At 40.4% G+C, this 15387-nt stretch overlaps 1 protein-coding gene across 3 annotated transcripts in view; it reads left to right on the top strand.

Moving 5' to 3' along the window:
• Positions 1-15387, top strand: part of PALM2AKAP2 (PALM2 and AKAP2 fusion) — a 250912-nt gene that overhangs the window by 101124 nt on the left and 134401 nt on the right. For 2 of the 3 annotated variants that reach the window (XM_042882819.1, XM_042882820.1), the window contains 3 exons: positions 3803-3917; positions 4480-4501; positions 10573-10674. In XM_042882819.1, coding sequence (XP_042738753.1) covers positions 3803-3917; positions 4480-4501; positions 10573-10674 — 239 coding nt within the window. The remainder of the gene's footprint in view (positions 1-3802; positions 3918-4479; positions 4502-10572; positions 10675-15387) is intronic. The other variant, XM_042882821.1, reaches the window with a different exon arrangement.

Here is a 15387-nt window from a genome sequence, read left to right as displayed (position 1 = left end):
GAACATCTTCTGTTCATGATTTCTCCCCTTTGTGGTGGGACATCACCATAAAAATGACCAAGTAGATCACCTGGTTTTCATGACCATTCTTCTCAGTGCTGAGCCCAAGCATCATATGGGACACTACCAGGTTTTTGTAATCCAATCTGGACCACTTTCAACAGGCATCTTTTCCCCAGCCTCCTGGACGCCAAGTCAGGATACACAGGAATCCTTGAAATATGCTGGATTTCCTTGTGTGTTCAGGTTAGCTGCTTCCAGGAGAGCATGACCAAAACAGAGCACTTGATGGCCCTGCTGGGAATTGCCCAACAGGGCTGGACAGATAACCACTTTCCTGTCTCCACCTCCTGGGACACAAACTTGGAGCTGAGATGTGGCAAGAGAAACATCCCTTGCAGCCAAGGAAATCACACCACTGAAAATGCTCTTGTATCCTCAAGTGCTTATGGCAGATGTCCACCAGAGGAAGCTGAGGTACAGAAAGCCCAAGACCCAGTCGGATTTCTGAGTGACGAAATCTCCCCTCTTTGTTCCTATGGTATTAAGGGAAGTGGGACTCAGAGTACACCCACTGTAAAGACCTGACCATGACAAAGCAACTCCTGAATTCATCACCTGCTTTTTTTTAATCCTTATGGCAACAGTTCAGCAGATCCTGGAGATCAGATAACTACTTGCGCTGAGAAGCTGCTAGGCTAACAGGCTGTTTTATACCACTTCAAAACAGTCTTGAGCTCCATTTTCCTGTGTGTGCATTCCCTACAGCATTCCTGATACTGCAGTTGTTTATTTGATGGCTTTATTGTCATGGCTGTCATTCAAACTCTAGCCTGAAGTCTGCTTAAGAAGCCAGGAAGAAGGGAACTAGAGGGTTTCCTTACCAGGTGTCAAATGACAATTAAAATACATCCTATTTAAACTGGGTTAGAAGAAAGGGACATTATTGAATATTTAGAAAGCTTACACTGGAAGAATGTAAGGACTTTGTATATGCATGTATGCGCACTTTGATGGATTTATTGCTGTTTAGATCATTATACAGCATGTTGCCTGAAACAAATGTGCTATTAGTGCCTGTTTCTCAGGCTAAACTTGCGTTTGTCTGCTGTATCTTGTTACCAAAATAGCCAGCAGTACTCCTGGTCACCCAGAAAATTTGGCAGTATGATACAGCAGCAAAAAAAGGACACAAAACAACCTTCAGTCTGTATTGTGACTTTAATTTTTGCACTGCTTCAGTGTAAGAAGCCCACAGACGGTAGGCGCAACTGCCTACTGAAGATGTATTTTCCAGCGAGGTCTCTGGTACCTGTGTGATTTGCTGGTTTATGTATACAACAGCTCACATGGAAACAGCATTCTGTGCAGAGCGGTTCTGTTACCTCACATATCCCATTAGCATTTCCTCGGCCTTCAAGCATAGAGATTAGAGTTGTAAACTTTAGTGAAGAGGAATAAAGTAACCTCCTGTGGGTAATAACGCTTGGTAAATGATCCCTGTGCTGTGTAACAGAGTGCATTCTAGCTAAACACATCTGCATGATCCTTATTTCTCCTGCTGCAGCTAGGGATCCAGCATTTTGCCTGCAGGACCAGATCCAGTCTCAGTAATGCCTTAGAGTTCTTAGTCTGCCTGCAATGATTTCAGTGGAAGAAGAGCAATGTGGACTTACAGCACAAATTTCTATGCACTCTAGGAACTCTGCCCTTAAGAGCCCTACCATGTCTTTAATACTGGCAGCTCTGAATCAATTCTTTTCCTCTTTAGCAAGTTGCTGATATTACTGACTCTAGAAGGTTTAAAAAAATTAAAAAGAAGAAAAAAAAGTTTCCAGAATAGGAAAATCTGATATATCCAAATTTTTTTTAGTGGCACCAGTAGTCTGGCATGAATGCAGCAGGAACTGTGGAAGTGGACTGGGAGTGAAGGTTAAGAGGAACACAGACAAGTGGAAAAAAAAAAAAAAGAAAAAAGAAAAAAGAAAAAAAAAAACAGATATCCAGAAAGTAAGAAATTATAAATCCACAAAATGGCAAGATATTCCTTTCACATTTTTGAGCCAGTGCACAAAATCTGCATTTATGATCACCTCTGATTGCAAGAAGTCTAACAAACATTTGCAGCGCTACTCACAGCAAATGAGTTGCCTTACTCCACGTGTGCCCTCAGTGTTTTCATTGTCATAACAGGACGAACCCATGTCCAGCTCATCTGAAAGAATTTTTCACGTGAATTTTGTTGTTGCTGACTTCTGTGCACTGCCATTTTCCAGCCTCTTCCTGGGTCATGTGTCTAGCAACATGCACCAGGCTGCACAATATGTATCCCGAACATGCTGCTGAGTAATTCACTGGGAAGAAAAGAGACACACTACCAAAACCCCACTCACCCAGCTCCACGACATAATTTTATCTGAACATAATAATTCAAATGTCTTTGTTAGCAAGGTATAAATGTGCATGGATCTACTCATCAGCCCGAGGGACACGGGAGAAAATGGAACCACCTTTCTGTTGACTTCTAAATTCATTAAGTAGGAGCATGGCAATCTCTGACCTCGGTGGCAAATGATTTTTTCACTTAAATTTAAAAATATTTCCTGGGAAGGAAAATTGAGATGAAAGAATACTTTCGAAAACTTTCTCCCTGCAGTATTCCCTGTACCAACTTCCTCTATCTCACTAGAATGAAATATTAGCTTTTTTTAAACATGTCATATTAACTTGGAGAAAGCATTAGGTGGATTGGGACTGCAGTTTCTAACAATATTTACATTTGGGCACATGAATTTTGTAAGCAACCCAAGCTATTGAGCTCCTGAAAGGAGTAATCCTTCCCTGCCTCCCAGCTCATTGTGCACAGTCACCTTCTCCTTGCCCTCTGCCTTCTGATTAAACAAGCATTAATGAAGCCCTGTGCTGAACAGAGATGGAGAAGAGCAAAAATTTATCCCTTTGTTCATTAGTTTCCAAAATTGAGAAAATAGGAACAATGATGAGCTTAAAAATAGAAAGAATATAACTGAATAATATTGGTATAAATCATGGCAATAAAAGCAAGTTTAAGTTAAAGTAATGGAGAATCTGACCTTGTGTATTTGTGGTGAAAGAATATCCCAAATCAGAATGAACTGCATCTTCAGAAGTGAGTGTTGTTAGATCTCACCAAGTTCAACAAGCTTGTTTGCCACCTAGAAGAGTAACACTGTTCTCTGGGGATTTTATTATGTGTAGCAGTATGTTACTGTACCATCCAGTAACAGTAGGAAGCATGGATGGAGATCCAAGGCTTTTAGCTACCCTAGAGAAAAGCTCCAGCCAACCAGTTATTAAGGAAATCGGGTGATGCATTTGCTCCTAAAAAATTCCTGTTACAACCAGTTGTCTGCCAGCTTCCAAAAGCTATTTCCACTTCCACTGTCTGCAGTACAGCAGCACTCGGAGCAGCATTCCTCTAATCATTACTGCATTTCTACAGTTATATTCAATACTCTGCTTTCTACAATGGAAGTGCATGTCTGAGAGATGTTAAAGGAATTGGGATGAAGGTGTACTTTTAGTTAACCTGCACTTTTTTTGCAAAAGTCTGTAATAAGAAAATTCTGTTTTTTGCCTTGACTATATGCTTTATAAATAATTCATGTCCATTCACGTACTGGTAAGTAAGATGTGAATAGCAAGTATAAAAGTATTCCTTATGACACTTGAAATTCTAATTACTACCTTGGTGACTTTATCTCACTGAAATGTCTTTCATAAGCTTTATTTTTCTGTGTATGTGTATGTGTGTCTTCCACAGGTTGGAACAAGAGATACAGAAATTAGAAAGTGAGGAATCTCAAATATCTGCCAAAGAACAAATCATTTTGGAGAAACTAAAGGAGACTGAGAAGTCCTTCGACAACTTGCAAAAGGTATTAAAAATAAAAAACAAAAAAAACATTGGATATAGACTGAAACTGAGACTCTTAGCACTATTCCAAAATAGCAGCTATAATTCATGCATTTACAGGAAGGTTGAGGGCAGTTGCAGAGCATTTATTTCAAACCAGGATGACCAAAAGCAGCAAAGATACAGAGGTGTCAGATCTATTTTGGTTTGGACTATTTGGATTTCCCCTCTCCATTCCAGCCTTTTCAAGAAGGAGATTTAGTACCCTATCTCATAGCTTATCTGCATGTGAGCTTTTGGAAACCAATGAAAGATGTCAGGATGCCTGGAAGGAATCTCAAGCTTCCCCCTCCCAGTAGCACCCAAAAATAGCATCATTTGACATAAATGCCACTTCTGAACGATGCTGCCTATGAAAAACAGCAAGAGTTCTCCTTTCTGTTACAAACGTGTCCCGCCTCCTTGGCCTTTAACTGCACCTAGACCTGAGGAGCCAAAGACCCAGTTACCCATGTAAAAGTGACAAAGAACCATAAAAGCAACCCTAAAAAGTTTTAACCAGTCTTTCTTTTTTCTCTTCACAGACTTTCTCACACCAGGATGGTGGTAAGTGCCTTTTTACTACTGTTTATCTTTGAGTTTAACAAACGTTACATAGCTGTGTTGCAAAAGTTTACAGAGCGAGGATTCTTCCATTCATTGCGTGATTCTGATTTACTGCTAGAGCCATTACCTTTTTCTTTGATGTTGTTGTAGTGCAAGCACAAATGTCACTGTTGCTGTGGGGCAGCATTCCTTTGGTAGGGCTCCAGCGACTGCTATGTACATACTAGGAAAAATAAAATAAGGGATGTCTTAAAACAGTCACTGATCAAGACATCCAGATGTCTTCCAAGTTACCTCTTCCACAACACGACAGCCCAACAGTGCAGATTCCTTTTCACCTGCTCAGTGATCTATGCTCCCCCTTCATGAGCTCATACTATTAATAAACTGCTAAATACAATGTGGACTACTCCTAATTTACAGCAACAATCTGCTTTTGATTAAAATTGGATTACTTCTCTGATGAAAGACATTCTATCTGTGACTACTGTCATTGAAGGAAAGCCTTGCGTAGGTGAATGAGGATGCAATAATTCCTAGTTTATGAGCTCAATGTGATAAGATATGTGGTCAATCTAAATACTGGTATTCAAATGCAGGTGTCTGGGTGAACAAAACATACAGTTTGTTGCAAAAAGTCTTGCTGTGCACCTCCTCGACCACCAGGACCCAGGAAGGACAGCACATTGATCCATCTGCAGATAATTGTACTCCAGACACAGGTTCCCAGCACCCAACTTCAAACTGATAAGATGCAAATTTCTAGTTCCTCCAGCTACTGACAAAGTTATTTGCAGGCTTACTTAAGGCATAGGTGGGGGACACGTAGGATGATCCTGACATATTATAGCATGGGTACACAAGTGTAGGTTAATACATAGCCCATTAATTGATTTAGTTCTGCTGGAGGGAGATTCTTTTGATTGATATTAATATTAGCTGGTTATGAGGTTTTATTTTTACCTCAAAGATCCAGTTCAGAAATGTTAAATTCTGTTAACAGTGTAATTCAATCTTTAGGTTAGCTTCAGGAGTTAAAAAAAAAAAAAAAAAAAAAAAAAAAAGTCCTAGTAGGACAATTTTCTGTGAGAATTTGTTTTTTTCTCTTTCCTGAAGCTTTTGAAATTGTCTATCACAAAGTAAATAAATATTCAAAATGGCAAATATTGTGCCTGTGCAGAGCGATAAGCTTCCTAAACAGGAATCAGTGCTTACAGGTATTAGCACATAATATAACACCTAACACATGCAGCAACCTTCAGGACTCCTGCAAGGCACAGTCTGCATTTTCATGAGTGATATGATAAAACTTGAGTCAAACAAAACTCCACTTAGCAAACGTGAGGCAATAGTTTCCCCTAAAGCTTTTTCTTGTAGCAGTACTCTTGCATCTGCAGTACTTTGTTCAACCTCACTCTGGTCAAGATTTGGCCTGATCTCAGCACATTATTCCTTCACAGACTGAGCCAGAAGCAAACATAGCTTGTGATGTCTGTAGGCCTAACAGGTAACAGTAAAACTATGTAAATGGCAACAGGTTGCTCACAGAACCCTTGTGTGACCAGAGGAGGGAGGGGATTTAGATAAGTTAATGGGTACCTCTTCTGAAGCCTTGGTTTACCTGCCTTACCTCATCCTCTTGATAGCTGGTCATCCTCTAGGCAGTTTTGTGAAGCAGACTGCACTCTGAGGCTCTAGAAACGTTCAGGGCTGTGAGCCATCACACTGACCCAGGTCTGCCTCCCATTGCGGGCATGGTATGGCTGTGCATGCCTGTATGGATAAAGCTCTGTTTTCTGCTGCTCAACAGCGGTCTGTGTTGGCAGCTGATCACAGAAAGAAGAGGTTATGTATATTGCTAGCTGTGAGCAGTTCAATAACGTAGATTTGTCCACCTTTCAAATACACATACGACTTCTTTTATTGAGGCAGATCATTCATTTGTCAACTGTATAATGTATGTTGCAGAGGAAAATGATAGGAACCATTTCATTTTACAGCAAAGCTATGTAAAAACATACGGAGTCAGTACATACACCAATTGCTACCTATGTTGGCAGACCATTCAACTGATGCCTGGAAGACTGAGTTCATATATCTCATGTTAGTTCACAGAATACATACTTCCCTTTATTCTAAATGTAGTGACGATGTAGAAAGTGATTTACCTCACCAATGTATCCCTCTACGTGCTTCTGTGCCATGTATGTGGCGTTGACATAGCTTTTGCTTATGTAAAAAAAACTGAGCAGAGAGCTCAGAGCCCAGAGAAATACAGAGGGAGATGAGGGGAGAGAAGAGGTGGTAGACAGTGATGGTCAACCCAGTGGCTCGGTATCCTTCCTGAATGACTGTTTTGGCAGTGACCACCTATGAGCCTGAAGTCATCCAGACACAATAAACGCGAATCCCACATTTCCAGGGTACAAACATATTTTGCCATTATAGATTGCCACACAAAATAAAGCTGAGCAGAAACCAAGGTTCTGCCAGTGGTTCTGTACTCTGCAGTCAACCTTCTGCCAGCCTATGGTGCCCTAGGCCCACAGGAGAAGCTCTCCAGTTAAACAAGACCTGAGATAACACTAGGGATGGTGTCATTTACTGCTTTCCATGTGTACAGGCAAAACCAGGAACTCTGTAGTATTGTTCTGCATGCCTGGTGTGAACAAATAGAAAAGAGAGTGCTCACACTCCATGTGTGCATATGTTTGTGACTCAGTGTGTGCATAAACTAAAAGCCCCATTAAGATCCAACATGACTCTGTTGACTCTTTGCCCTGGGGTAAATTCATTCCCTGCAGCCTTAAGCCATCAGAATGCAAACTGCAGTCTGCTACTTCAGCGAACAGGCAAAAGCCATAGCTGCAGCAACTCTACGGTTTGCATGAGCTGTTTGAATCTTGTGTATGTTAACATGTGCTTGACAACACTGTGACTGAAAACCTGATGTGGATGGTTTGATTCCCAGCTGCTGGCTTAGCAACCCATCTAGCTTCCTCTGCTTCAATCTGGATTGACACACAGCCACCTGCTCAGACCCATGTTCCTGATCTTACAAGTGTGGTGGGGGCTCATCATCTTTGTTCACCCTGCCATAATGCTCTGCAGAACTAGATGGCTTCACAGAGGAACAGCCCTGTCCTGAGTGCCAGTGTGCATGGCAGAACTCAGGCACCCAGTATGTTGGTAGTTAGACATTTTAAAATACATCAAGCTCTTGGAAAACGAGCTCACCGTGAGCTACTTTGACCAGCCCCAAAGGTTTTGTTCTGTGTAAGCACCCTTGAAAGATTAACAGGCCCTATATGTGTTCTCAGTCACTTCAGTAGTCTGATAATACAGAGAAGTGCCATAATCCTAAAATGTACCTTGTTGTAAATAGTATGAAAAGCCACAGGGCATGTTTTATGGCATTCTTAGATATTAATAGCTCATCAAAGGTTGAAATGGAGCTACTGAATGGAGTCAGTTCAAATGCCTTAATTTATGATCTGTCTAACTTCTTATGTGAACAAAATGCTAATTGTGTCTCAGCTGCTCCTTGTAAAATTGCTCTCATATTGATTTTAGACCTTGTTGCCAGAGAAACAAAGGGAAATAAGCTCTTTTTGTCCAGGGTCGGGTGGGGGGTAGCTGTCACAGAAACAGCCAAAACAAATCAAACCAAATATCCCAGTCCCTCTGATATCCCTCTGATACACGTCCCCCGCACTGCAACTTTCCTACTCTCTGGTAACTGGAGATTGTCTGGAGTCCTTGAACAATATTTTAAAGTACTTTATTATATGTTTCTAAGCTGAGTCAATGCTAGCAGCAACTGAAAGACATTGCCTTCTAACACAAGAGGCCAAAAAGTCAGTACCTTACTAAAGTCCATAGACATGCAAGCATCACAGTGAGAAGTGCTTGGCCTACTGCTGGACAATAGCAGTGCTAAATGATGGGATGTGCTGACAACACCCATACATGGACAGACAAGTCTGTCACTCAGGTCATTGGATGAGTGTGCAATGAAACTGCTGTTCCAGCATCACACTCGGTGGGGTAAATAATTACTAAATTTCTGCCATTTCCAGAATACAAAGTGCCTTCTTGTTATGGCCCAGAAGCAGTCTCAACATTTCTTACTTCTGAGAAATTACTTCAGTTTTCAATACTAGCCTGCTCATTTGCTGGTGATGTTTCACAGAATAACAACAGAGAGCATTGCACCAATTTCTCACCAGAGGCAAGACACCCTACAAAAGAAAGCAGCTGTTACTGGCCACTGTTCAGTCAGCTGTGTCCTAAACAATAATTTCTCCCGGACCATATTGCTAAAAAGAAAAAATTAGGAAAAAGAACCTTCAAGGAAACATTGTGCATTGAAAATATAAAGGCTCAGTTGCCAAGACTGCCATTTGTCACTGAAGTGTGAAATAAAGCAGTATTTCCCCAACTGAGTCTTTTGAAATTCATCTGAACTTCGGTAACAACTTCCTGACTTTCCTGAATGAATTTACACTGTGCCTCTTCCTCATCCTATTCTGACAGGAAACAGAAAAGACAGAGCAGGTCTCTTTCATAGGATCATAGAATCACAGAATGGGTTGGATTGGAAGGGAGCTTTCTTGAATCATTTCCATTGCTCCAGTGGTGAACTGTCCTCTTCAGGACTGCAATTACTACCTCATCGAATCAAGCAGCTCCAGTGGCCACTGCAGGCTACTAGGGCATAAAACCATTCCACTCGCAGCAGGCACAGCTGTCCTTCAAAGGAGCAGGTTTGGAGTTAGAGGTGACATGTCTTGCTCTTATTGGCAGTGCCATCGGGTACAACATGTGTTTCTTGATTTTTTGGGGGCGTGGATATTGGCCGACAGGGAACACAGTGAACGTATCTCCACTCACAAGAGAAATGCCGGCAGTGATGTAGCCACCAACATGGAACCTCATTTTCTCTCATCCTTCTCCATTTCACATTCACTGTCTGCACTAATTCTTTGTATTTCACCTGCTCACAAACAAGAGACACTGAGGAAGGCAGATTTTACCTCCTCTCCTCACATGTGAACCAGGTCATATCAAGGGCGCAGCAGCTTAATTTCACAATGTATCTGCAACGTATCCTTGGAGGACAACATATCTTCTGTGTCAGACCAGATGGAATTTTATGTTTGAACAGAAATTTCACCTTTTCCACACAAAATTTAAAAAATTCCCAAATGATAAGAAACTGATTTTTTTTTCCCTGCTTCTTTTGTTTTGGAAGTCAAACTGAAAGTTAGTTACTTGCATATCTCTCCTCAGAGCTCTTTTGATTCAGCCACTGAACCTTAGCAGAAGTTATATTTAACCCAGTCATAAAACTTCTCCCAGTATATGTTTATAAAACATCCTTAATGTCTTTTCTAAAAAATATATTTAGTTTGTGGTAAACAACAGTAAGCAAGTCAGCCTTCCAGCAAGTTCTCTACTTTTTTGAACACTGTTAATGAACAGAGGCACTACAGAGCTGGCAAGAACTTAATAGGTGCTGCAGGGCTCAATGGGCACCCTACTAGACTATATCTGTATGTTATTTCATTATTAGCTATATTAATATCTCTAAGAACAAAGAGCCAACTGGCAGTTCTATAATATGCGAACAACCCACACAAAAAGAAATGGCCTTTCATCTCTTTCAGCCAACAACAGCATTTTGAGGCTTTTATATCTCTATGTGAGATGTTTGTTATGCTAGATATTACTCCAGGTTTGTTCCTTGCCCACCCCATCTTTCCCCCCAACACTTCCCATATTTAAAGGTCACAGACTTGATAAATCCAGAACCTCCTGACAAATAATTTTATGTGTTGAACTTACACAAGGTTTGAGTCATCTGGACCCATTCCCTCCTACCTCAGCTAGTTTACTGAACACCAATCACACGACTGTGACTTTGCATTTTGTTTGCTTTGATCCAATTATCTAATACAAAGCTCCAGCAACTATTGTCAGGGCTGACAAATTAACACTCTGCTGTCTAAGCAATGAAGCCACTGGGGCTCAAAGCACAAATCTAACTGTTTCCTGTTCTCTGACACCAGATGCAGTAAATTACATTTGCTCCCAGATCCCTGAACTCCCAACCCTCTATTCACGATCACCAGAGCCAGTTCCTGGGCGGGACGGAGCAAGCAGAGTAGCTGGTAAGTCTCAAGGAGCAAAGCTTTATAATACCAATCCAGTAGCCATGAACTCTTCTTTGTTATATTTCCTTAATTGGTCTGGACTCCCGATATCATTTAAATGCCAGGAAATGCTGTTTGATACATATTTTTCAAATAAGTCAAGGCTTTTTAGGCAGCAGAGAGCACTCTCAAAACACTGTGTATTGACCAAACACAAGCGGCGTAGGAAATGTGTCATTTTTTTTGTGTGAAAACACTTAGTTCCTTCCATCTCTGCTTAGAAAAATACACAATATCCACACCATGGTTTTACCTCCTCCATTGTACCCAAGTGACTCCCCTCAAGATGAATGAGACATACAAGCACTCACAAGCCTCCAGTCATGCTTCAAACTTAAATGCCACTTTATACCACTTTGTTACCATTCTTTCTTCTCAAGAAAAAGTGTGGGGAGAATTACAATGATGTGTTTTGTGCTTGCAGCCATACAGAAAGCATTGTAACGCTTATTTTCAGACTGTGTACGTGTCCTAAATGTACCGGTGTGATCGTTAAAAGCTGCACGTGTTCCTTATTTTAAAGAGCCTTCTTCTCTAAACAGCGTGTTCCCTATCTCAAACCAAACTGCTTGTGGCTACTTAAGAGGCGTCTAGAGGAATAAGAAAAGAAAAGGTGGTTATCAGGAAGAACGAGTTAGTAAGCATAACAAAGCAGCTTTTGCAGCTGAGACACTGTAGACCACTATTGGATATGTCATTTTGTTCAGATAAAATGTTCCTATTGCAAGCCGTACTAAAAGCTTCTCTTCCACCAGTGCTTACCCTAATCTGTCTGAAAAGCAAGTTTTTCACTGTATGTTTTGTGCCATTTTGTCGATACCAAGAATGCAAACATTTATTTCACTCTTTGGATGACCAAGAAGCCTTGTTCACATATCCCTTGAGAAGAGTATTCTGTGTATGAGAAGACACTAGCACATGTCTAGCTAACAGTCTACAAGGGTAACATCCATCTTAATATATTTCCAAAGTCTATTAAGATTTTTTAAAAGAATAGCCTCAGAATCCCACAGTTTAAAGCAATAGGGAGAAGCCAGTTCTTTTCATATGTACATTGGGATCTTGTTGTCATGAAGCACTGTGTCATGTTACACTTTAATTAAAGCTTGTACAGAAGGCTTGTCCCCATGAATACAGGCTGTCATCTTCTAGTACTGCTTTCAGTTTCAACTCCATTGTCAGACAGCTTTGTATTGTGTTAACAGAGCACATTTGCAGTAAATAAGCTCTAGCTGAATAAATTTTATAAATCTGATTAGTTCAGTTCTCAGCTATGTTGACAAGCTGGACTGCTAGATTTTCCTGTAGAGAAGTAGCATTGTGCATATCAGTGGATAAACAGAGTTCTGTTATTCATTTCTCCCATGGCAATGTGCTTCACTAGTGAACAGCTTTCCAAGACTTTCAGATATATTTATGCGTTTACTTGCAAAAGTGGCTTTGATGTGATCTCCAGGGTAGGTCATAAAGCACAAGTTATATCAAAAACACTACTGCTAAGTTATCATAGATAAAAAGAAAATGTTGACAGTGGCAAATGTTTAAGCTAATTTGACAAACATCAAATACACAAGGACATGATCACCCTTGTGAACTTTCTAAATCAGGTCTGTCTTTAGCACAGAGAGTTCCATGCAGTGCTGGAACTTGTTGATCAAATTCTTCCTAATATGTAGGATATTGTCAGCTACACCCATTCTGCAGTATCTAAATTTTTCATCTAAAGATATAGTGGTGTTCATGATGCACCACGTGATTAATTACATAATGCTGATGAGAGATTTCATTTTGAGAATACATCTTAAAATATTCTACTCCATGAGAATAATAAGACTGAAAGAATGCATTTTATGTGTAGTTTTTAATCGTAATGGTGTTTAAAATACAAACATATCAAGCTACACTGACCCTTGGGCAAATTATTCTATGTTCACTTGAAAAAAAAGGCAGGAAGAAAGCCAAGACACCAGTTTTTGGTGTCTCAGGTAAGAAAAATCATGATTATCCTATTTAGGTTCATTGGTGAAGATGGTCATCATAAGTTTCACAAACACTTCTCATTGCTTATGGTAGTTCGTAAGTGTCTGTGCTTGTCTGTTCAAGAATGTCTTAATCTATATGCAAGGAATATTTAAACAGATGAACACTTCTGCCTCTGGAAAATCCGTGAAGCCTTTACACATTTTGCTTTGAAAAGCTCTCCAGTGAGATGCCATTTTGTCTCAAAATGAGGGTTAGAGTGATGAATACTATTCCTGCTATGTGGTCTCAACTATTTTCGACTTACTGCTGCGTCTTTTTTAACTGCTAGAAAAGTTTATTTGCTATTCTAAAACAGCATCCCTCACACACGTATTTTTATCCATTGTTTCATGGTGCTTTGAAAATTGGTTCATTGTTACTTTTTTCTTCACCTTTCCCCTTTGGAGACGATGCTTAGGCTCATCCAAAGAAGGGTGGGAGCTCCTCAAGGCCATTTAATATATTCTATTACCTTGCAAACAGAGATCACTGTTGAAGTCTTGGTGTGGAAGAAGAGATCTGTCCTGTCACAAATCTACAGGAAAAATTATCTCATTCCCATGTGATTTTGTTTTTCTACTTGCAGAACAGGGTTAAAAAAAAAATGGTTCTTCACCCCTCTAAAATGTTTTGAATGCCATAGATGGAAGAGATAAGCAAGTGTAAGTGTTTATCAAGTCTGGGTGCTACTTGCAGCAAACAAAACTTCTTACCAGCTAACTGGTAATTTGATGACAGAAAAGGAAAAGAATATAAACAGGTTGCTGGAGATTAGTTTAATTAGATTTAGTTTTAGTTATTATTTAATTTTGAGGCAAGTTCAGAAGGGAAATAGTGAGGCCAGACTGCATGCTGTCACTTCCCTTTGTCTAAAGTACACCTAACCTAAGTGCTCTTGGCACTCCTGACTGACCAGAGGCAGCCCCACATAGTGTGAGTTGGAAGACTGCATCCCATCTGACGCAGGTATGTCTTGCCTCCAACTACACAAGAAGCTGTAAATTAGTAACTATCTCTGTTCACAGCATTGCATTCCACTTCTAACGTAAAGCACTTGACCCTTTAGAAGCAGCTGACAGGAAAAGGGGCACCATAGTTTTCTTTGTCTGTTTGGCAATTAACCATTCACTGGCTTTTTTTGTTGTAACATGCACTTCCTTTCTTGTTTTCATTCAAGCTTTGTGCACCATGGAAATTAATGTGGAGAAAGACAAACAGACAGGAGAGACCAAGATTGTCTCTGCTTCACCTGTTGGCCCAGATGAGGCCCATCAAAGAGGATTCAAAGTCTATGATGATGGTACCAAGGTAGTCTATGAGGTTCACTCTGGTGGCACAGTGGTAGAAAACGGAGTACATAAATTAAGCTCAAAGGACGTAGATGAACTTATGCAAAAAGCTGGACAATCAAATGTAAAAGGAGGGTATGAAATAATGACTGTGTCAGACAGAAATGCAGTAGCTGATGGAAACCTTAGCCATATGAAGGAGCAAATGCTCTTCAAGGAGGCAAAGCTGGAAATGGTACACAAACCAAACAAAGGGCATGCTGTGAATTCCCAGCCCCAAGACAAACCCCGTGGTGGCGAAGTTCCAGAAGCCAGTGCAGATCAACCAGTGACAATGATATTTATGGGCTACCAGAGCATTGACGATGAAGAGGAGACGAAAAAAGTGCTGGGCTATGATGAAACCATCAAAGCAGAGTTGGTTCTGATCGATGAAGACGATGAGAAGTCTTTGAGAGAGAAGACAGTGACAGATATCTCCACCATGGATGGGAACGCCGCTGAGCTGGTCTCTGGCAGGCCCCTGTCAGACACAACAGAGCCCTCCTCTCCTGAGGGGAAGGAAGAGAGCCTGCCCTTGGAAGCTGCCCCAGGTACACAAAAGAAAAAGCGCTGTCAATGCTGTATTGTCATGTGAACACCTTCTTCTTCCCCACTCCGGCAGCTCCTGCTCCATCACTTACCTAGACCTCATTGTTCTTCTAGCTGCAATACTGTGAACTGGAAGTGAATGCCTCCATTGCCTTGCAGTTGGGTTGCTTTGATTTCTAGTTCTTCAGGAAGAGGAACGCATGGTTATTTTCCCATCAGATGCATACTTTGGGGTTCGAGGAGTGGTTGGAGATTTTATTTTATTTTTCTCCTTAATATTGCAGAGTGAGAGATAAGTGGGAAATGGAACAAATGTTTTCATATTTATTTGATCTATACATATATATAATATATATAATGAAAACACTTTTTACATTTTCTTTGGATATCTGGCAGGCTTCATCAGTTTCCTAGGATTTCATGGGAGTCTGAATTTCACAGCAGCCAGATATGAGAGCCTTAAAGAATGTCACTTCTCTTTTTTAAGACAAAAATCACATTTAAACATTATTTTATAGATGCTACTTTTTATTTCTCAGGGGAAGACTTAGATCATTTTACTATTTTAATTTCCTAAAACTTCCTTCCTGAAAGGTTTGCATAGTTTTGTTTTATAGTAACTTTTCAGTTTAGTTTGCAGTGTCACAGAAATCCATCAGCCATTTCTGCTTATTGGTAATACCAAAAGTGGACCTTAATTATTCTTTCTAGAAAACATATGAATGATAATTTTGCCTTATATAAATCTTCCAGATTACAGTATTGTATG

Source organism: Lagopus leucura, unplaced genomic scaffold (assembly GCF_019238085.1).
Source record: "Lagopus leucura isolate 7727_CA_CO unplaced genomic scaffold, USGS_WTPT01 Super-Scaffold_100036, whole genome shotgun sequence".
Taxonomy (NCBI): Eukaryota; Metazoa; Chordata; class Aves; order Galliformes; family Phasianidae; genus Lagopus; species Lagopus leucura.
This window is presented reverse-complemented; position numbering and strand designations above follow the sequence as displayed.